The sequence below is a fragment of the Helianthus annuus genome, chromosome 16 (assembly GCF_002127325.2).
Source record: "Helianthus annuus cultivar XRQ/B chromosome 16, HanXRQr2.0-SUNRISE, whole genome shotgun sequence".
Lineage (NCBI taxonomy): Eukaryota > Viridiplantae > Streptophyta > Magnoliopsida > Asterales > Asteraceae > Helianthus > Helianthus annuus.
Window position 1 is genome coordinate 73,012,670 of NC_035448.2, and position 23,152 is coordinate 73,035,821.

The window sequence follows — 23,152 nt, forward strand, 5'->3', positions numbered from 1 at the left end:
CTTCCTAAACATGATGACCAAAATGAAGAAAGCTGGAAATCCTGTAACCAATCGTGCTGCAATAAAGAAATTGCTTGACTCGCTCCCAAGGAATGGAGCCTGCAGTGTATTGATCAGAAGGAATTCCTCAACAATCCTAATCCTGTTACTCTGTCAGATCTGATCAACACTCTAAGGGCATTTGAAATGGACGTAAACAAGAGAGAGATGAACACTGCTGGATATCAACCTAAAGCAACTCAACCTTCAGCAGGACTGAAGAATGTAGCGTTTCTCGCTTCAGGGGGCATTACTCCACAAGCTTCTGATCTAATTTATGCAAATGCTTCCGCAAGCGCATCTAAAGCCCCACAACTTGTTGAGAAAACGATCACTGTCGATACTCAAGCACTGAAAGTTTACCGAGAATGTGGCACTCTTCAACACTTTCCTAAGCAGCTATGAAGCCCTAATGTCTGGGGAATTGAAGAAGGAGATGTTTACTGCCGAAGACATGTATCAGGTTGATCCAGATGATATGGAAGAAATGGATCTGAAATGGCAAATGGCCATGATCACTCTGAGATTGAAGAAGTTTCAAGACAAGACAGGCAAGCGATTAGGTCTTGGAAAAGCTGGTTTTGACAAGTCTAAGCTGAGGTGCTACAACTGTAAGAATCTTGGACACTTCAAGCGTGACTGTCCGATGTTGAAAGAGGGAAACAGTGAAGCTACTCCTGCTGCTAAACAGATCACTGCCGAAGAGAACAAAAGCAACGCTTCTCCCAGCACGCCAAAGGCTTTGGTTGTTGAAGACTATGACTGGAGCGAAGAGATCACTGAAGCTAAGGAACAAGTCAACAAAGCACTGATGGCCAAAATCTCTAGTGAATCATCTGCAAAGCACTTTGAGAAGCAGACAACGGGAATCCCAACTGGAAACAATGATGCTGACCAGGGATTGAAAGGTATTCTGCCTTCAGTGGAGTCTGGTGATAAAGCTGAAAAAGATGCTGAGAAAGGAAAGGATAAAGTTCAAGCTACAGCCATGAAAGCAGATGCATCAAAAGAGAAGGCTGACAAAGACTTGGTAAATAGTATTCCACTTAGTTTCAAGGAGAAGTTATGCTCCGAAGCATGCGTTGATGTCGTGGCACATTATAAATTCCTAAATCTGGAGTTTGAAAGGCAAAAGGACAAAGCTTTAAAAATTAATAATGAGCTTAAACAAAATAAAGCTGCATATCAGAGAAAGTTGAACTCAACTTTGGCTGAAATGCAAACTCTTAAAGAATTTGTGTTTAGAAAAGATTTTATCATAAATGATCTTACTGAAAGGTTAGAAAAAGCGTTAAATGAAAAGAACAAACTCCAGATTATAATAGATAAATGGAATGTCAGTCAAAAGGCCTTTACTGACATCAAAAATTGCCAACGACCAACGTTTGTGAAAGACGGGATTGGTTATAAGGATAGGCACGGAAATGAAAAACTTTTCTTTCCGCCTCACAGCAAAAACTACGTGCCTATGCCTACTCCTCATCCCGAAAATGATCTCATAAATGAAAAGGCCTCAGTTGAACAAAATGAATTTTATGAAATGGACAACTGCTAACTGTTCTAAAAGCAATGCAGATTCCATTGAGTGTAAAGAAGATGTGTGCGATGATGATGGAGACTGCGGAGGGTCAAAAATAGGAATTGGTTATTCAGGCGACAGTTTATTCCACCGTTAACTGGTTCGTCTGGAATTGTTCTAAAAACAATGTTAAGGATGAATGTAATAGTTTAAGTAGGATGGATGACTGTAATGGCCAAGTGCCTAAAACTAAATCTGTGGATGACTGTAAGGGCCATGTGCCTACATTTGAGACCGTGATCATGAACCTTATGTGTCTGAATGTCATGGTTTGAATTATGCGTGTCGTGATGATAATGTTGCTTGTGAATCTCCTGTATTTGTGCCAGAATTAAAAAGAAATAGCTTTGGAAAATTCCTTACAAAGGAAATTCCCGAATTTATTCCTTCCAGAACAGGTATGACAGAATCAGAAAAGAAAGCTACTGAAGATCAAGATAATGTAGAATCAAGCGCCATTACCACAGAAGACGAACAGACATCAGAAAGTTCGCATTCAGAAATCTCAACTGAAGATCAAGCAACAAGTGATGAAAGCTTCGAATGTTCAAGTTGTGAAGCAAGTGAAGAACAAAATTCAAGCAAGGACAACACGTCTGAAAGCTCACTCGATTCAGACAGTGATGAAGAATTTCCCGAAGATGAAAGCAGAGTGGACAAGAAAATGAAGAAAGCAAAAAGCTCAAGATTCTCATCACATACATCATCTTCTCACACCAAAAGACCCAGACATAAAAGATGTTTTCGCTGTGGTCATTTAGGACATACAGCGAAACATTGTAAAACCAAAAAGTTTCCTAAACCAGAACATGATTTTATTACAAACGTCACGCAGCAACTAAATTATCTTAAGAAATCTGTTAAAAATCTGGTTGATTCAACTGCGTATCTTTGGAAACAAAAAGAGGTCAAAGTGGGTCAAAACCACGATAGATTTGAAATGAAACAGATTTGGGTTCCTAAATCAAACTAATCTGTATATTTGTATATTTGTATATATCAGAATAAGCTCCAGAAATGGCTTCGAATGCTCATGGAATACATCTGGCACGTCGACAGCGGATGCTCAAGACACATGACGGGGTTAAAAGAACTATTAAAGAACTTCCGCTTTATTGGGGGCTAGAAATCATGCCACCAACCTTTGTTGAGTGGGGCTAGAAGACGAGGTCTTATATGAGCAAGAAGACGGCAAGACATTTGCTCCTGAACATCCCGAGTGGTTCAGAAAAGAACGAGAAAAGCTTCCTGATCTTCATCAAGTGATAAAGGTCGTTAAATCTGAGGAAACTGAGAAAATAATTAGCTGGATGTATGATAACCTCAGGGGCATGTTTGTAGTAAAGAGACGGGGTGGTGTGATACAATATTTCGCAACAGGATTTGATCTTTTCTCGCTCCCAAGGTGGGATTTAAGAGAGCTTGGGCGTCTGAATTTGCTCAACCATGGTGACAGAGGCATCGGAAGAGACTTTGAACGTCTAATTACAAGCGAATGCGACAAGAACTTCCCGAATCATGCCCCACAGCGCCCAAGACGCCGAGTGTCCAAAACTTCTTTCGATCCAGTAACAGGCAAGGGAAAGGTGACGTGGGTTATTAACCCTGCTAAAGTAGTCACCAGAGTCAAGCTTCCGGAAGAAATCCCTGTGGCACTTAAGGATTTCAAGAAATGGTTCTACGATAGTCAAACCGGTGAAGCTGTAATAAGGTCGAACGACAATGTTGATATTCGAATACTGGATCCTATGGACGTGTTTCAGTTCGGGCTGTCTGATCTCACCATGCTGAATGCGAGTCGTATCAATGTCGGAGCTGGAAATGCAAATCTTGAAGAGGCAGCACTGTTTCAGCGAGCAGTTGAACGTGCCTGGAGATTAAAAAGGGAGATGCTCGACATGGTAGACAAAATAGAGAAGCGAAAAGAGAAAGAGCAGAAAAAGAGAGAAGCTCGAAAGAAAAAGAAACATGAGACAACAGTGGAAGGAAGTGCTACTGCAACTGCAGATCCAACCACACCGACTCTCAAGCCACACCAACACCTCCGGCCTCATCCACATATGAGGCCACTAAGGAGGACCTAAAATCAAGTGAAGCCGTTATTAATCAGGAACCTCCGGTAGCACCAACGGAGATTGTCGCACCACCAGAAACGATCGTTGTAGAAGAAAATCCAATCGAGCCAGAAAAACAAACTACAGAAGATCCAGTGGTTACAACAGAAGATCCAGTGGTCACCACGGAAGAATGAGAAGACAAGCACGCAACGATCTAGGGGGGATATTGTTAGAGCATGTGAGATCGTTGGTACTTGTACTGGATTAGTTTAGTTGTAGTTTGTATGCCTTTTGAATGTTTAGGGGTTGTTTTGTAATTATCTAGAAGTAATATTCCTGACCTAGTGTAGTTAAGATTCCAGCAAATTTATAAATTTGCTGGTTAGTCAGGATGCTAGTATAAATACCCCAAGCATTGTAACACATTCAAGCTTTTGGCTCTTGGTGGAATCAAGTGTTGTTTACATTCTTATTGAGCTTTGATCTGATTTCCAAGGTTGTTTATTGTTATATCATTCTGTTTGGATTCAATACAACACTAGTTGTATTCCTCAATCCATTAGCTTCACCTTCATCTTCATTCTTGATATTTCTTGACTAGTCATAGTTCAAACACTTAATCAATAGGTGTTTTGGACTAAAACAACCAACCACTGTGATCCGGATACGTTTTGGGATCTACATATGAGAGCAGCAATCGAGGTGAAAAAAATGTCGTCGTGATCATTCAGTTTGGGGATTCTGGGGAGGTATCGTATTATTTCAAATATATTGTGTTTTTTCTTTATGGTTACATTTTGAATAATTGTTTACATTAATTAAAATAAATGTATACATCTGTTCAGGGCATTTGTCTGTTTCAAATTTGTATACTGTCACCCGAGTCTTAATTAACAGTGATATTGATGAGGTTGCTGAGTTTAAACAAAGGTTCACTATCCTATAAGTTTTTTAAATTTCCTATGCATTTCTGTGATCTAAATTATTAAATTTTATTTTTTTACTAGATTTATCGAGAAACTTTCTCCCGAAATGTCTCCAGTTATTCTGGCCTAAGTTCTTCTGTTGTGAAGTCTGCCACTGAAGAGTTCCTTTCTGACCTCACTTTTTCCATTGGGTCGTTAAGCTCAATAGATACGTAAACGGATAACAGGATATTTTTTATATGTTTACACCATCCATTTTGTATACTTTATATATATCTTAAACACAGACGAGGTTTGTTGTCATTGTTGGCACTATCAAGAGTTTTGCACGAACAATGAGTGGTTTTACAACGCGTGCACAAACTGCAACAAAAAGGTTTCAACGTTACTGTTGTTAAAGAAAGCATGATGGTACTGATGGTTTTGAAGAGGTTCTGTCTTGGAATGCAAGACTGATATTGTAATACAAGACCGTTTCATCAATTCCACGGTAATATTATCCATGTTAAGTTTTGTTTGTCAAATAAGTAAATCTCATTTATATTTGTTTGCAGAATTAGGCTTTATATACGTGTCCAAGGTTGCACTGGTATTGTGAGTCTAACATTGTTTGAGCGTGAGGTGACAAAGCTTTTGAAGGTTAATGCTAATCAGCTTTTAGACAACAACATTGAAGTATGTAGTAAATAATTCATTTTATCATAATTGTGTTTATTTTAAAAATATTAATTATATTTTATTTTTCAACAGTTAGCAAACGAAGGAAGCTTTCCAAAGGAGCTAATTCATTACTCAATATGAAGTTTGCCTTCAAGATTGCTGTTTCTTCTTTTAACATCACCAAGAAGTCTGATGGATACTCAGTCTCCAAGATGACTGATAACCCGGTTGTTTTGTCCGAGCTTGATAAACATTTTGACACTATTCAGGTAAATTTATTCCAATTCACCTTTATACTATTATTACAATTTTCCAACAATGTTTACTACTAATTAATATCATATATGTTTTTAACTTAAAAAATTTAAAAAATCAGCCTATTGATGAGGAAGCCGTCAATGTCGAACCGTCCGATTCAAATCGTAATGGTGATTTGCCTGTTAAGGTTTAGTATCCTTTACCTTATCTATGATTCAACTTTAACTCATTATATGTTAAATGTATGTTTATAACTCATACCTATTTATTATTTTATTTTACTAGGATTCTATATCCCAAACGGGAGACGATGTAACCCCTTGCTCAAATGTGTTTAAAGTTGGCTTTACAACATCGTTTGATCAGAAGGATGCTGACTTTGATACGAGCAGCGAGCGTGACTTGAAGCGCAATTTGGATACCCTGTATGACGTGGATGATGTATCTTCGCAGTCTTCGTCGAAGTCGCGTAAAGATGGTGGTGTGGATGCAGTTCTTCTAATTCCAAAGAAAGAAAAGTAGTCACCTATAATTCGAACATTTGATTTCATCGGCTGTTTTTTCTTAAGTATTTTGCTATTTTTGTTTATTTTGACAATGGTTTTAACTGTGTGGTTGATTTTTATGAACATGGTTGTCTTATTGTTTAGGGGTTGTTTGTTTTGAATATCAATTGTTATTTTGCTAATTTATTTTTCTAATCCCACTTTTTGTTTCTTATACATATGACATCATTATTCTTTTTGGTAACTAACATTTTAATATTATATTGTTTGAGTATTGATATTTTTATTTTAAATATAAGAGCTAATATCATTTGGGTAACATAACTCATTTTAAGAACGTATCATTTAATATTTACGTATTTATTAATCAGTATTTAGAAAAATTACACAGTAATAAGATAACAACTTTTTACGTTATTTAAATAATAAAAAAAAAATAATTCGTGCTTTAAATAATGAATCTTACTTAAAATTTAGTTCCGAATATGATAATTCGTTAATATGGGACACTTAGATATCCATATTTTTTTATTATATAAAATTTTAATATTATTTGTTATTTTATGTAAATAAAACGTAAAATTTAATTATTGGTTGATATTTGAATTCAATTTAATTATACATGTAATGTAATGTATTTAAGGAATGTAGTTAATACATTATCCATTTTTAATATACAGTTACCATAAATTATTTCTAAATATATATATTAATTAGAATAAAATATATATTGTTTATACTATTATTTTTATATACATATTTTACCAACGAATTACCACAATTACTTAGCTGATTTCAACTGACCCTCTTCATTGTATGGTTAACAAATACATGGTAATAGTATTTTAACCCTTAGTGGAACATAAAAGGTTGTTGTGGTAATTTATGTTTAAATCCATTTTATTTTTGTCAGAAATCAAACTATAGGGGATGTATATGTAAATTTCATTATGGCGGTTCTAAATAAGGACTTTGTCCTTACCATACTCTACCATCAAATCATCCTTCTTATCATTCTTATCATCCCTAGGAGAACGCAAATCGCGACCGGAACGTATCATCGGATTATCGCCGGAATCATCCATCTTTTAGGTTTCCTGCAACCGAAACTAGGGCTTCTAATCTTCAGTTAAAGGTAACAACATTTATGCTCATGTGATCAGTCATAAACTTTACTTTTAATCGTTTATATATTTGATTTTAGACCACTACATTGATGTACTTCTAAAGTTAACCATTAATATTGTTGATTTTTGTAAGATTTGAGTCTTTAATTGTTTGAAAAATAGTGTTGTAGTTTAGTTTTGTTATGCTATGTTGAAAAGTTGTTTATATACCGATCCTAATTTTTTCATAAACGTTTGTTGATGAATCTGTATTTAATAATTTACTTAAAATTTGATAGATACTGGTATTAAAACTTTAAATTGCTGATGCATTAAATTTATTTATAATATTGTATGTATATTCATATAAAATTTTAAATTGTTAAGCATATAACTTTGGGTTTTTCATTATTTTAGTCGTCATTTTTTTTAGTCCAATCAGTGGTATGTATATATTTGTTAAGATAGATATATTAGTGTTTGGTAAAGTACTAGAATTTGAAAATAATTTATTGTTGCAGGTTTCAAAATGTATACTTCATTTGTAAAGTATCTTCTAAACCCATCCTCATTGAGTATAGTAAGTATTCTTTATGTAATCTATAATTCCTCTTTTAGAGTAATATAATTTATAATTTTGTTCTTTGAAACTTATAATACTAAATATAGTTAATATTAATATTAATTTATATACAAGATGTACCTATCAGCTTTGTTACTCAATTCTACGGAGAGGATTGGGCCGATAGGAAGATGCGTATATATCACTCAAGTGGGAAAATTTGGGTCGTAATGTTGAAACGATTAAAACGTATGCCAGTCTTAACTGACGGCTGGGAAACAATTGTTTCAGATCTCAAACTTCAGAAGGATTGTCTCCTGACATTTCGTCCCATGAACCATTTTGGTCTCTATCTTTCATCTTTTGTTAATGGCGTCTGTGAGCAATCTTATTTCACGATTAATCGTCATCTAAGATTGGGTTTTACGGTACGTAATCTCAATTAATTTTCCTTAAACTTTATATTTAACATGTATTTCACTTTTTATAATCTACCGTACATAGTCAACATTCAATTTGTTATGTTTCATATTATGTAGATCATTGAAGATTCATTTGTTCAACAATGTTTTGGAGACGATGTAATGGCTGGCTCATATGAAGTTAATTATAAGGGTTCTCCGTGGACGGTGTCAACAAGTAAGGTTAATTCAAACTATGTATTCTCACAAGGTTGGACTCAACTTTGCAACGATCTTGGCGTTCAGGAAGATGATTTATTGGTTTTTGAAAAACTTAATGATGTTATGTTTGATTTAACGGTGTATCGAGACGAGGTTGAGATAAGGTTGAGCAAGAAGGTTGAATCTGGTGATGATGATGATGATGATGATGATGATGATGATGATGATGATGATGATGATGATGTAATTCAGATCTCTAGGGCCGATTACGATAAAGCGCTTTTTAAGGTTCGAATCTATTAGGTATTATATTTTGTATCCATTTTTATTCTTCTTTCAATCTTTTTTTTAATATGATTTTTTCAGGACATAGAGGTAGATGATAACCAGCCCACATCTGTTAAAAGTCCATCAGGAACAGTCCCGACAAGTACACCAAAGAATGTTCATGTTAAAGAGACGTTGAAAGTAGGTGATGGTTTATATTTCACGACAACACAAGATGTAAGTTTACACTCTCTATTATATTGTTATATTAATTTATTTATTATGACAATTGCCTATTATAACTAAATTTTTTGAATTCAACCTACAATTAACCCATACGAACATTAGTACTGATAATAAACCAATGGTTGCATCTATATTATTACTTTTATAGTTTTTTTGTTTGTTTGTTTGTACAAACACATAGTTTAATCAATTTGCCTTATTAGTAATACCATGGGATAGTTTCAATCATCATAATAGTTGTATTCGAGTTGTTGGAACTTCATTATTTATTTCTTTGGGTTACAATTGAAGTATTAATTAAATAAACATGACAATGTACAATTAATTTAACAACTTTATTATGTCTGAAAAATAACCTCCAACTTGATTAGATCAATTAGAAGGTGAGTCTTGGATGTATTTTTTCCTTTTTTTTCTTAAAAATTAGTACATTTTGTATATGTAATTTGTTGCTGACAAATTTTTGCTTTAAATTTAAAAAACATATAAGATGTAAAATATTTCATGTGCTAACTCTATTATTTCACAACAGCTCAAAGGAAAGGGAAAAGGTAAACTTTCTGTCGACCGATCCGTCACAGTTGAGAATTTCAACAAACAATGCAAAGGCCGAAAACGTTATACAACATCTGATCAAACTGTCAAGGTATTAAATAATTTATGTATTTTATTTTAAGTGTACTAATATCCGTTTGTATTGTACATTATTTTCCTTATCAAAGGCAAATAAATGCTTAACTGTTGTTAAAAATGGGTAGCATCCAAAGAAGGTTTCAAGGAATGCAAACAAAGTTTCCCGTATCTGCATTGATCCAGAATATTTCGACTTTAGCCGTAAAGCTGAATATAGGCTGGTACTTTTTCTTTTATATCTGATCAACAATTAAAAATTTTATAATTGTTTATATTTGCTTATAGTTTTTTGTTATTTTCAACGCATTTAGCGGCTTCCGGTTGAGGTTGTTAATAGAGCCGGCCTGTCTGAAAGATTGCAACCTATATCTGTCCAGAACTTGAATGGTGATCTTGAAGTTTATGACACAAAGACAGAGTTAAACAGTGGTACGTTACGTTACGCTGTGGATGGATGGAGGAAATTTATGGATGATAACCAGTTGCAGTTTGGACACATGTTGCACTTCACATATGTAACTTCACAGAGGAAGATTGTGTTGAACGGTGTAACTTCAATCTAATGAAGACTGCTATAAAGTGTGTTTAAAACAGCTATGGTTTGGTTAGTTGTTTGTTAGTCTTTTGAATAGATTAACTTTTTTGGTTGTGTTTATGAACATGAAAAATTTGCGTCCTTTCCCATGGTTGACTTTATTTAGATCTTTTGTAATGATACTAATGTGACTTATTTTGTAATAGTTTTTAGATTTTGTTAGTGTTTTATATGTCTATTATAGTAAGTAGTTACAATCTTCATATTTACACAGTTCATATCTTTTATTTATTTGTAAAGATGTTATAAATCTCAATTTCCTAAAAAAAATTTTAATATAAGGTAAGCAAATTCATTTATGGAAACATATATAACAATTTAAAAACTTCTAAAATTAACGTATTACATAAATATATTTCCATATTTTTTATATTCTATCTCTATATATTATTATAGACTTCTTCCAATTTGTGATTTCTATATCCCCCTTTCATTTCTTATTGGATGATTCAATAAGAATTGATCAAAACACTCATTTTCCCTTGATTATTTCATCCTCGGTATTCAACCTTTCAACTCGGTTAGTTTGTTCAGTTTGTATTTTTATCTAATGTTATTTAATCATTTAGCATTTTATTTGAATCTGTATGTATTTTTTTTTCACAATATTTGTTTTCGCACAGTATAATTCATTTAAGTTGTGCGCTGTCATTATAATGTATCTTTATATTTATATATTTATACATATATAATACATAAATTTTATGATTTAACACTCCGTATAAAATATAGACCATTGTACACAATTAACATCTTATTGTTTTGTTAAATTGTTTATATGAATCTTTATTGATTATTGATTAAATATTACTTAACATGTGTTCCAACATACCAACTATGTAATTTAACAATTCTTTTTCTAAATTCATAGCAATGCCTAAACGACCAAAAATTGTCTCCGTATACAATGACATTGATAAAGAAAACACTCAGCATGGTAAGTTATTTAAAGTTTTACGGTTTTTTTACCTTCTTAGTTATTTGATTATATAGATAGAGATGTATATTTTTTTTATCCGCAGTTCACCGGAATGAAAACACATCCTCCGACATTGTTAACGGTATAGCACTAATTATTTCATTGTCCATTTATATTATTTTAGACCTACTTACTTAGCTCACTATTACGCTAGAATTTTTTATTAATTCTTCCATTTTTTTTGTGTCTTTTTAAAGTTCGACGAGGCAGAAGACCTTTATCAAGCATAACGAATGGTATTATTTTAAGTATATATTTTTTTAACAAAATGATAATTATTTTTTCCTTATCTACAACTAACTATTTTGATTTGTTATTGTTTGTTCATTATAATTTTTTCAATTTGTCTACGATTTTATAATAGCTGTCCTCCCAATTGTTACTCGAGACGAGGCATCTCATAGAAGAAAATTAAGAAAATTATACTTGGATAATAAGAAATCAAATGTGGGAACTACATCGTCATCCCTCAATATTGATTCCACTAATATTAATTCCACTTTCACTCCGTGTGTTACATCTGATAACATAGTCAACAGAATTGGTTTTCACAATTTTGAATCCACTCCTGAGGTGACTAATAATGTTAATCCAAGTCCTTCAAGTATTGTAACAAGTAAGTATTTCTTTATTTTAATGTTTATATATATGGGAATATGTTCTTATTGTTTTGCATCTATATTTTTAATATGCTTTTTGTCAATTGTAGCAGGTAACATTATTTGTAGTACCAGCAATCGTACAACGAGAAAAAACGATATTGGGAATAATATTTCAACTGGCATCACATCAACCACCTGCACATCATCATTGAACCGTAATTTGCAAAGGCTATCATCTGGGAAACGTAAGTTGGTATCCAAAGCACGTATTTCGTCTCCTATACCAATGATCGACTTGACCACAGATGAAACCGTAGAACGAGATCCTTATAAAGGTGTTTCTACAGGTTAGGTTTGTTAATAAGTAGTGCTACATATTGTAAAAATACTAAGTCTTAAATACGTATATCTTATTATTGTAATGAATGTTGTATATATAACTATAATAATGTTGTATGTTTGAACAGATTATTTGGATCACGGTGATCAAGTTATTACTTGTGAAGTTTGTTATGCAAAGTTATGGGACGCAGAGAAAGGAAGCGGAAGAAAAGAGGGTGGCAAAATTATGTCATATGTTATGTTGTGGTTATGCCAAAGTTGTCTTACCAGATTACAAAACCGCGACACCTTATTATAAAAGTTTATTCATGTCCAATGACAATGAAAGCAAGCACTTTTTGAAGAACATTCGACGTTACAATTCTATGTTCGCGTTTACCTCAATGGGTGGTAAGGTTGACCAAACCGTGAATACTGGTAATGCTCCTTTTTGCTATAGAATTAGTGGTGAAAATTACCATTCTATTGGTAGTCTTGTGCCACCAAACGGAGGGAAGCCTAAATTTTGTCAGTTATACATATACGATACTGAAAATGAGTTGGCAAACAGGCAATCAGTTTTTAGGTACCATTCATGAACTAATTTTATTAATAACATTTATTTTAAGTATATATTTACTTAATATTTCAATTTGATGAAACAGGTCTTCAGACAATGTTTCCTCATCATCCACTTCAGATGAAACTGATAATAAGCTGATACAACAAATCAAAGCAATGTTTGATGCCGAAAATGTGCTTGTGAAAATTTATAGGATGGTTAGAGATTGCTTCCAACAAAATCCAAATACCACTTTAAAGCTTCGCCTAATTGGCAAAAGAGAACAAGATGGTCGGACTTATAACTTACCTACTTCCTCAGAGGTTGCTGCTCTTATTGTTGGAGATATCGATAACGCACTTGAGAAAAGAGATATCGTTGTCGAGACACAAACAGGTTCATTAAAAAGAATAAGTGAATTGCATCCTTCCTATCTTGCACTTCAGTATCCTATTTTGTTCCCATATGGAGACGACGGTTACAGAATTGACATACCACATAGGGGTGTCATTGATGTTACTAACAAGAAACGTCCGAATTGTACAATGAGAGAGTTTTTTGCGTATCGTGTACAAGATCGTAGTAACCAGTTTTCATTGATTCTAAATTCCCGACGGTTATTCCAACAGTTTTTGGTTGATGCTTATACGATGATTGAGAGCGAGCGACTTAACTTTATAAGATTTCAGCAACAAGATCTCAGGTCTGATACATATGAGAATATCCGGAAACTAAGATATAACGGCATACAAGATTTGTCTAAGGTTGGAAAACGTATTTTCCTTCCATCTTCCTTTACAGGCGGGTCACGATATATGATGCAAAACTATCTTGACGCAATGGCAATTTGTAAATGGTATGGTTATCCAGACTTTTTTATAACCATTACCTGCAATACCAAATGGCCGGAGGTTCAAAGTTTTCTTAAGGACACAAATCTTAATCCGGAGGATAGGCCTGATATTTTATCTCGAATTTTTAAAATAAAGCTGGATTCAATTTGTAAAGATTTGAAAGACCGTGATTTGTTTGGAAAAGCTTCTGCTGGTATGTTTATAAATTTACTTTTTAAAAATAACCTTAATTATAATTACAAGGTTTTTTTTTTTTTTTTTTGTAGTTGTTTACACTATTGAGTTTCAGAAGCGAGGATTGCCTCATGCGCATATGTGCTTATTCATGGAGAATGATTACAAACTTCCAACTGTAGACTATGTTGATCAGTTTATTTCTGCAAAAATCCCTGATTTAAACCAAGACCCGGAACTATATACGCTTGTGAAAGACCATATGATTCACGGTCCATGTGGTAATGCTAGAATGAGCTCTCCATGTATGGTTGATAGAAAATGTTCAAAAGGTTTTCCCAAGAAATTTCAAGATCACTCAACCTTGGATTCTAACGGATTTCCCTTATACAGAAGAAGAGATGACGGTTCCTTCGTTTTAAAAAATAAAATTCAGTTAGACAACAGAAGTGTTGTACCTTATAACAAAAAGCTTTTGAAAAGATATCAGGCGCATATAAACGTTGAATGGTGCAACCAAGCGGCGTCAATAAAGTATTTGTTCAAGTATATTAATAAAGGTCCTGATAGAGCAACAGTTGCTGTGGTTCCGAGCAATAATGAAAACGAGCAAGCAGAAAATGATGAAATTAAAGAGTATTATGACTGTAGGTATATATCTGCGTGTGAAGCCTCTTGGAGGATTTTTTCTAATGAAGTTAATTATAGGAGTCCTTCTGTTATGCGTCTTCCTTTCCATCTTCCTGGACAACAAACAGTTTGTTTCGGTCCTGATAAGATATTAATCAAGTGCTAAACAAACCATCTGTGAACTCATCAATGTTTTTAGCTTGGATGCAACGTAATCAAGATCCTAACGACCATGTTGCACGTACACTAACATATGTACAGTTTCCGCGTTTTTATGTGTGGAAGCTTGACAAGCGTATATGGGTTCCGAGAATAAAAGGAAAAACAATTGGAAGAATTCATTCCGTTTCTCCTTCTACCGGTGAAGCGTACTATTTAAGAATTCTTCTTAACAAAGTTAAAGGACCAACATCGTTTGATGATATTAAAACAGTTAATGGTCGAGTGTACGATACTTTTAGAGATGTTTGCTATGCGCTTGGTTTGTTGGATGATGACTCGGAGTACATTGAGGCCATCAAAGAAGCAAATATATCAGGTAGTGCAGGTTATATTCGCAATTTATTCGCCACCATGTTACTGTCAAGCACATTATCTAGACCTGAAGTTGTCTGGGAAAGCACATGGAAGTATATGACAGATGATTTTCTGTACAGATTCTCAAAGTATCATCGTGTTTCAGGTAAAATTATAAATTTCATATTATGTTTTTGTGACAGTTACAAAAAAATTACCATTAAATTTATATGTGGTTTTGATTTATCACAGGTTTATCAATTCCTGATGAGCAACTAAAGAACTATGTTTTATGCGAAATCGAGAAGTTTTTAACTCGGAATAATTCATCGCTTCGGAGATTTTTATCAATGCCTTACCCGGATACTTCATCTTTAGATAACTTTCGCTGCCGATTGATTAACGAAGAGCTTGCTTATGACAGATCAGAGTTACAAAATGTTTATCAAGGTCAGGTGAATTTGTTAACGGATGAACAACGTGCAGTATATGAAGAAATTATGAACGCAGTTCATGGAGACAATGGAGGAGTATTTTTTGTTTACGGTTATGGCGGGACCGGTAAAACATTTTTATGGAAAACATTGTCTGCTGCAATTAGGTCAAAAGGTGAGATTGTATTAAACGTTGCATCTAGCGGAATTGCATCATTGCTGTTGGAGGGAGGAAGAACGGCTCATTCTAGGTTTCATATACCTTTGAATCTTAATGAGGATTCCGTTTGTCATATAAAACCAGACGATGATGTAGCTAAATTACTACAGCAGACCAAACTCATTATATGGGATGAAGCTCCTATGGTTCATAAACATGCATTTGAGGCTTTGGATAGAACTATGCATGACATTTTCAATATATCTAATCCATCCAGGTCTGATGTTTTATTTGGAGGAAAGGTAATTGTATTTGGTGGTGATTTTAGGCAAATACTACCTGTTGTTCCAAACGGTGGACGTCAAGAAATTGTGAATGCCTCATTATGTTCTTCTTATTTGTGGAGTAAGTGTAAGTTGTTGACGTTATCTAGAAACATGAGGTTAACTGTTGGAAGACCATCATCTGAAGTTGAAGAGATCAGTAATTTTGCAAAATGGTTGTTGGACGTTGGTGAGGGAAATATTGGTGGTTCCAATGATGGAGAAGCAATAATTGAAATACCACCTGAGCTTTTAATTGATAGCATATCTGATCCAATTTCTAGCCTGATTGATTTTGTTTATCCGTCAATTTTGGAGAATTACAATGATCGTAATTACTTTAGTACAAAAGCTATACTTGCGCCTAAGAATGAGGTTATTCACGAGATTAACGACAGATTGTTGGCAGTATTCCCTGGTGAAGAAAAAGAGTATCTTAGTTCTGACAGTCTATGCCCTACTGAAGATGGCAATGTTGATCAGCAAAAAATATACTCCCCCGACGTGCTCAATGGTCTCAAAGTGTCTGGCTTACCAAATCATAGGTTAGTGCTTAAAGTTGGTGTTCCAGTAATGTTGTTGCGAAATATTGACCAACGAAATGGTTTGTGTAACGGTACAAGGTTAAAGGTCACAAAACTTTACAGTCGTGTTATTGAAGCTGAGATAATTTCTGGTGGTAATATTGGTTCTCGGACATTCATACCTAGAATGAATTTGGTACCTTCGGACCGAAAGATTCCTTTTGCATTTCAAAGGAGGCAATTTCCAATAACTGTATGTTTTGCAATGACGATTAACAAAAGCCAGGGACAATCGCTATCTAAGGTTGGGTTGTACCTAAGACAACCAGTTTTCACACATGGTCAATTGTACGTAGCTTTATCCAGGGTTACAAGACGAGATGGAATCAAGTTACTAATACTTGACAATGATGGCAGGCCTACAAATAAAACAACCAATGTTGTATATAAAGAGATATTCAATGGATTGTGACTTTTTTATTTTTGTCATTTTTTGTTCTTCACGTTATTTGTATCATTTTTTATTATATGCGAAGAAACTTATAACGAAGTATTTACGCATTAAAGTATATTCACATTCTTATGTATTATTGAATCAATAGTTATTTCTGGTAATAATATTGGGACATGAACTTTTATTCCAAGGATCCATATTTCTCCGTCCGACAAACTAATTACTTTCAAATTATATAAAGTAACCGATTCACATATAAACAACAATAACTTATTATGTTAATATATATACATACACATATTAATCAACAACCTTTTATAGATGATACCAACATTACTTACATTCCAAAATATGGTTTTTTTTCATGATATATAACTAAATGTCTTTAAGGTTAACAACTTACTACATTTCCATAACAAAAGTAAACATAACATCATAACCACTGATTACATGTCCAAAACAAAAGTAAACATAACATAACTTGCATAATATAGTCCTCATTTCGAGTACACAAAAAACCTTCTTCATTAGCTTAAACATTTACCTTTCAACCTGCATTAACTTGATCCACGTCTGTTAAGATCAGCAGATTTCCTTTGCTTATGAATTTGAAATGCATTTTGTCACCCAGACGAAGCCCATTCTCTTTCATGAACATTGGACATCCTTCGATTGCATACCTCACATCATCTCCATTCTTTTGGCGCCTAACATTCATATCGACTGTTTTTCCCTTCATGCTCCTCACTTTTAACACATGCACTTTGTTTTTTAATCCGCCAATTCTTACAACATTAGCAGGCAATCTCTGCATGAATATGATAATTAACAATTAAACCAGCCTTATGAATGTTATAGTCTTACCGTTTATCAATTAGTGTTGAAAAAACATACCATTCTGTTACCTCCCTTTTGTGTAAATTCACAGCAACCATCTTTATCTACAGAATTCTTCCTTGCAACACGTTTTGGTGCAACATCTGATATCTTCAATTTACTGCCCGATATCTTTTTAATGTCTTTTTCCTAATTATTACAGAAACACATAATGTTTATAATAAAATATGTATTATATATTTTAATCTCTTTGAGTTAATCATAAGTAAATGTTGTTATACGTACCAACCGACTGCGTGTTCTTTTTCCAACTGTTGAAACGGTTTGCATTTCCACTTCTGTTCCGCATATCAGCACCTTACCTTCGTCTGCCTTACAATATCCCTCAATATGTTTTCCTTTTTTCTTAACCTGTTTACACAATTTCTTATTTTAGACATCAATGACCAAGAAGTAAAAAATAAATATGGCTATACATATTAAAAGTACTACTCATGTATTATTATGATTAAAATTCTTACATCTTCTTTTGGCAGTTGGTTTATCTCTTCTCTCATCACACTCTTTGTTTCCACGTTCGAGGCTTCTTCTCCACCAACGTTCTTACTCCCCTCATCTTTGTAACCACTTTCATTCTTCTATTTATCATACATTTATACTTAGTAAAATCCCAAAAGCTAATTCTAATTTATATTTATCTACATAAATGGATGCTTATTACCTCACACATAAACAGATCAACTGAATCATCGTCTTCACATAAAGTCTGTCATACAATAACATACGTAAGTAAGTCCGATTTTTTACTAAAGTCTTATAATTTAGTATAAAATACTTACAAAGTCAACGTTTTTGTAGTATGTGTGTTTAGGTATTTCCAGCACAGATTCATCATCACTTTCTTCTTTGATGTTCACATCTAACTCAACTCCTCTACGATATATCTTTATCTCAAATGTTGCGTTGTCAGTTTTCATCAACAACAGTAAATCATCCTCTTCTATTCCAAGATCATGAAATAACTTCGGACAACCTTTTGTAAAAACATAGTTATCATTTATTTTTTCCGTCTCAACTTTCCAACTATGACCTGCTGCATTTATGTTGTAACAGTCGTTCACTGGGACGTACGAGTAACATTTTGTGACATAAGCTTCTGGAAACACCTGAAAAGTAATGTAACATTTTATTGATATATATTTATGTAAATCATCTATATTTCAAGTATGACAAAATAAAAAATCATTAAGAAATAATAGTATACTTACTATTATCTTTAAAACGTTGTAACGATTGAATGTTACAAAAGATTCACCACTTATGTTTTCAACGAAGCAACTGATTTCCATACTTTTGTCCTCCATTATCCTTAATCGCAATATCGTCCTCTTTGTCAATTCAAGATCCTTTACTAAATTACTCCATCCGTCGGTTATAACAGATTCCCCACTTACACTTCTTAAAGAAACTGGCCAACTTCTACGACTTTCATGATTTATGATTATTTTTTTCCTTTGCCAATATTCTCCGTATACATTCTTAACAAAATCAATTGGCAGCACCTGCGGTTAAAGTTAGTCGTTACATAATTTGTAATACAGGTTATATATATTATTTTTTATCCTTTATACATACAAGTTTTAACGACGATGGCTCTTCTAAGATTGCAATGCATGAGGGACTCATTTTTTAAACCTGCATTATACCAACATATGGTATAAACATTTAGTGTTGAACTTCAATGGATACATATATGTTCATATCAATAAGAAAATAATATTTTAAACAGATGTTCACACACATTTTGCTGATACAATTAATATCTACAATATACATATAAACAAGACTAAAGCAACGTTTCCTGATCATTACATTTATATAGAGTATTAGAAATAAATAAACGAGTCAATTATTTTTTACCAAAAATTATCATTTTATAGTGTTCAAGATGATTTAAATATAATCTTACTTTGAATACAAATCAACAAAAAAAATTCTGGATCATAAATTTAAGATGATAATCATATCTATTCAATCATCCAAATCACACTATTAAGTAACATTTTTTCTTCATAACAATATCATCAAATCTATCAACCAAATCAAAGTAATAACCGAAATTATATACACTCAAACACATGCAATACATATACTCCTTCTTAAACACAGATAACATACAGAACTTTCGAATTAATGAAAACCTAACTCTGATTTCACGTCTAATTCTTCAATAATCGATGGAAATAAACACAATTCTTGAGTTGTTTGTAATACCGTTGATAATTTTAGTTGGTAAATGAAAGTAACCATGTTCTTACAAGTGATCGGAGTTGAAGTCGGAACTTACCTTTACCAATTTTTAGAACCGCCGGTGAACCTTTTCTTGAAGCATGTGAAGAAGGTAAGCTTATTTTCAAGAAGTTGATTTGATATATTTGCAATGATAATGATGATTGTTTTGTTAAAAGATATTATCATACATTCTTGCCGAAAATATTTATTAAAATAAAAGTAATTGGACGGTAAGTTTGGTAAGAATTTTTTACTTTTATATATTTTACTCAAAAAATTTTAATACCTATTGTCTTGTTTATTTTAGGATATAAAATTCTTATTAGATTATTAGATGTTCAATTTTTTTACAACTAATTATAAATATATTTACAACTTTAGTAATGTACAACTGATTGTTTTTTCAATTGGTCTAAACCGAATTTGAAGTTATTTGTTACGAAACTCCATGAACCATAAGTTTTAGAGTAACAAATTTTAAATATATATTGACATCCGAGAATCATATTTCTTACATACACATCATCTATCCACTTTTTTTACATTTGTAGTACGATGAATATTTTTTTTTTATATTATAACTTAAAATTGATATGATAACAACGTATTCTGTTTTCACAAAGTAAGAAACATATCATTGTTCAACACTCCAATATTCGCGGGTATTATCAATAGGCATCATTGATCATAATGTTCTGAGGTACTAACTTTACATTTATGTAGATTAAAATACATCATAATATTAGAACGAAACTGTAATAAAGAATTTACGTTTCAAAGTATAATTTATTTGTTCTTTAGCCACCCGTGTATTACACGGGTACTTAGACTAGTTAATAATATAAAAGAAATTATATTGGGTATACAATCGGGTAAACGGGCACACTTTATCGGGTAATTGGGTCGGGTAAACGGGTATATTACTAAATCCCAAACCCGTCCCAAACCCGCGAAAAAAATAAAAACTATTCCCAAACCCAATTAACCGACCCCAAACCCGTCCCAAATGTGTCGGGTTTCGGGTTTACCCATCGGGTTCGGGTTTGATTGCCATCCCTAGTTATTTTGGATGGTGGATTAGAGGTGGGTGACATGACACTGACGTGAAGGGTCATGGTAGTCATGAGGGTCAGGGGCGGACCTATTGGTGTCCGTGGGTGGGCAGGCGCACCCCTTGAAAAAAAATATTAGTGTTATATATGCATGAAATTCTCGAGCGCACCCCATGAAATTTTGCAATCGCACCCCTTGACTTTCGAAACCAACCCATAAGAAGATACCTAATTTTGATAAACTATCAAAAATCCGAAAATTTTCCGACTGGTACGTATAGACATGGTTGCAAGCATTTGGAGAAGATGATGACCTTCTATTGTAATAAACTTTTTTTTAACTAAAAGGTGTTTTTGTAATTTACCAATACATTAAAAACATAGTTTCCAAAGCAAAAAAAACTTTGGGTGTTGTGCACCGTCACTTTTCCTTTTATAAAATTGTAAAACTAATTAGTTTCTTCCTTAGATGAAAAATAAGAAGGTTTTTGTTTTCTAATTTCTTATTTAAGTTCATTTTCTTTATGATCAGAATACTTATTTTGTGACGATGTTTATTTATTTATGCTTGATTGTTAGATATAATTATTATACCCTAGTGAATTTAATAATCTATGAATTTGTAAAAAATTTATTGTAATCACTGACTTTTTAAAAAAAATACAATCTAATTAACTTTCCACTTAACTAATTAAGTTTCACTTAACCCAATTAACTATCTAACTATCTGTTAACCTTTAACCCAATAAACATACCATAACTCAAGCCTAGCCCAATCTAATAATCTAATTTGAACTAAAATATAATAACCCAACCCACCGCAATTTCGGCCACCAAACTCACGAAAACAACATCTCATCACTATTTTCGGGTGTGGTTCGATTATTTTTTTTAGTTTTCTTGTTTTATTTGGATTTTTAGGATAAATACAATTGTTAAAAAAGTTTGAAATTTTTGTTGTTTTTTTTTTTTTTTTGTTTTTTGAAACTTTAGTTGGTTGATTTTGTTGTTTTAGTTAAAGTTTAGTGTGTTTAAATGGTTAGTTAGAAGGAACCAACAATCAAAACTATGGTTTGATTTTAAAGTTGAAAAGTATGAAGTATGGCGATAATTGTTTAAGTGTTTAGTGTTGAAACTTAGTTGTATATGTTATATAGAAAAAAACTTGGTTAGAAAAGTAGTTCTAGATGTTTTGTATAGATTTTAAAAAAATGAAACCCGTAGAGCGATATTTTAAATATGTTTGTAACGGCATTTGATATGTTTTTGATAATTATATAAATTTTAGCTTGATATTCTTTTGTTTTACATGACCCGACCCGAACCTACCCGATACGACCCGATATGAACCAGATTTTATTTATATACCTAGGGGCCTAAAATCTTAAAAAATATTCCGCACCTCCATGAAAAAATTTCCGGGTCTGCCACTGATGAGAGTCATGACCACACCCAATTCCTTTAGAAACATTGGCGTACTTAGACCATGCGTAGTGGTATAACACTATAATGCCCCCACCATGGGGCGTTTTGCGCCATGTGGCGTCCTAGTCAGCAAGGGGGCATTATAGCAAAAGTGGTGTAGTGGTATAATGCCCCATAATGCCCCATTCAATCATTTTACAATCATTTCACAATTATTTTTTTTTAAATTTAAAACATAAAATAACATTCATTAATTTAAAAAAAAATTACATTACTTGAAAAAAAAAAACTAAAGAAAAAACCGAAAGTAAAAAAAAAAAGCTGAAAATAAAAAAAAAACAGAAAAATAACTGAAAAAAATAAAAAAAAACATAAAAAAAATAATATGATCTAGAGTCCATATTTTTCTTTAATTTTTTGGCGACGCATTTGCGCAAGGATCAACGCATCGCCTTGTAGATGGTCGATAGGTTTGGACAAAAACTCGATGTCCTTTTCCATTTGCCTCGCCTCTTGCATCTCGTTAAATTTTTTTGTTTCGGCCATTCGTTCCTTCATAATTTCATAACGTTGGTGGCCGAGATCTCGAATGTCTTGGAGACGACGGTTCATCTCCTCGAAATCATCCTTTAACTCGAGATCGGAAGACGACTCGAGCGTTTTTTTCCCGGCTCCCTTTCTTCTACCGGCGGGTCGGGCCAACTCTTCTTGAATGCCCTCGTCCACCGCCTCGTTTAAATCAACATTGCGGGCATCCGATGTCGGAGTTGACGGGTCAACGGAGGATGATGTTTTTGACCTTTTAGCCCGACGTCTACTACTAGACGTCATTGGGTTAACTACCGCCCACTTTGGACTTTTTCGAAGTAGCTCCCAACACTTGTAGTACGTGAAAGGGCCTTTTGTCCTCTCGAACTCCTCCAAACTCTTCGTTAAAACCCCCACGTCACCTTCAC

General features: G+C 33.4%; 2 protein-coding genes across 2 annotated transcripts; both read left to right on the forward strand.

The window, feature by feature from the left end:
- Positions 1-421: 421 nt before the first annotated feature.
- On the forward strand, positions 422-1,903 carry LOC118488373. The gene is made up of 2 exons (XM_035985843.1): positions 422-1,069; positions 1,615-1,903. The coding sequence occupies exons 1-2, from the start codon at positions 452-454 to the stop codon at positions 1,675-1,677; spliced, it is 681 nt and encodes a 226-aa protein (XP_035841736.1). The 5' UTR covers positions 422-451; the 3' UTR covers positions 1,678-1,903.
- A 3,783-nt stretch (positions 1,904-5,686) lies between these two features.
- LOC110883488 lies at positions 5,687-16,608 on the forward strand. Its single transcript, XM_035985438.1, has 17 exons — positions 5,687-5,761; positions 5,805-6,037; positions 7,842-8,121; positions 8,233-8,493; positions 8,683-8,820; positions 9,362-9,475; positions 9,588-9,683; positions 9,774-9,891; positions 10,929-10,994; positions 11,401-11,652; positions 11,749-11,985; positions 12,106-12,226; positions 12,309-12,530; positions 12,625-13,568; positions 13,642-14,306; positions 14,465-14,861; positions 14,948-16,608. The coding sequence occupies exons 1-17, from the start codon at positions 5,687-5,689 to the stop codon at positions 16,606-16,608; spliced, it is 5,880 nt and encodes a 1,959-aa protein (XP_035841331.1).
- The last annotated feature ends 6,544 nt before the right edge of the window (positions 16,609-23,152 follow it).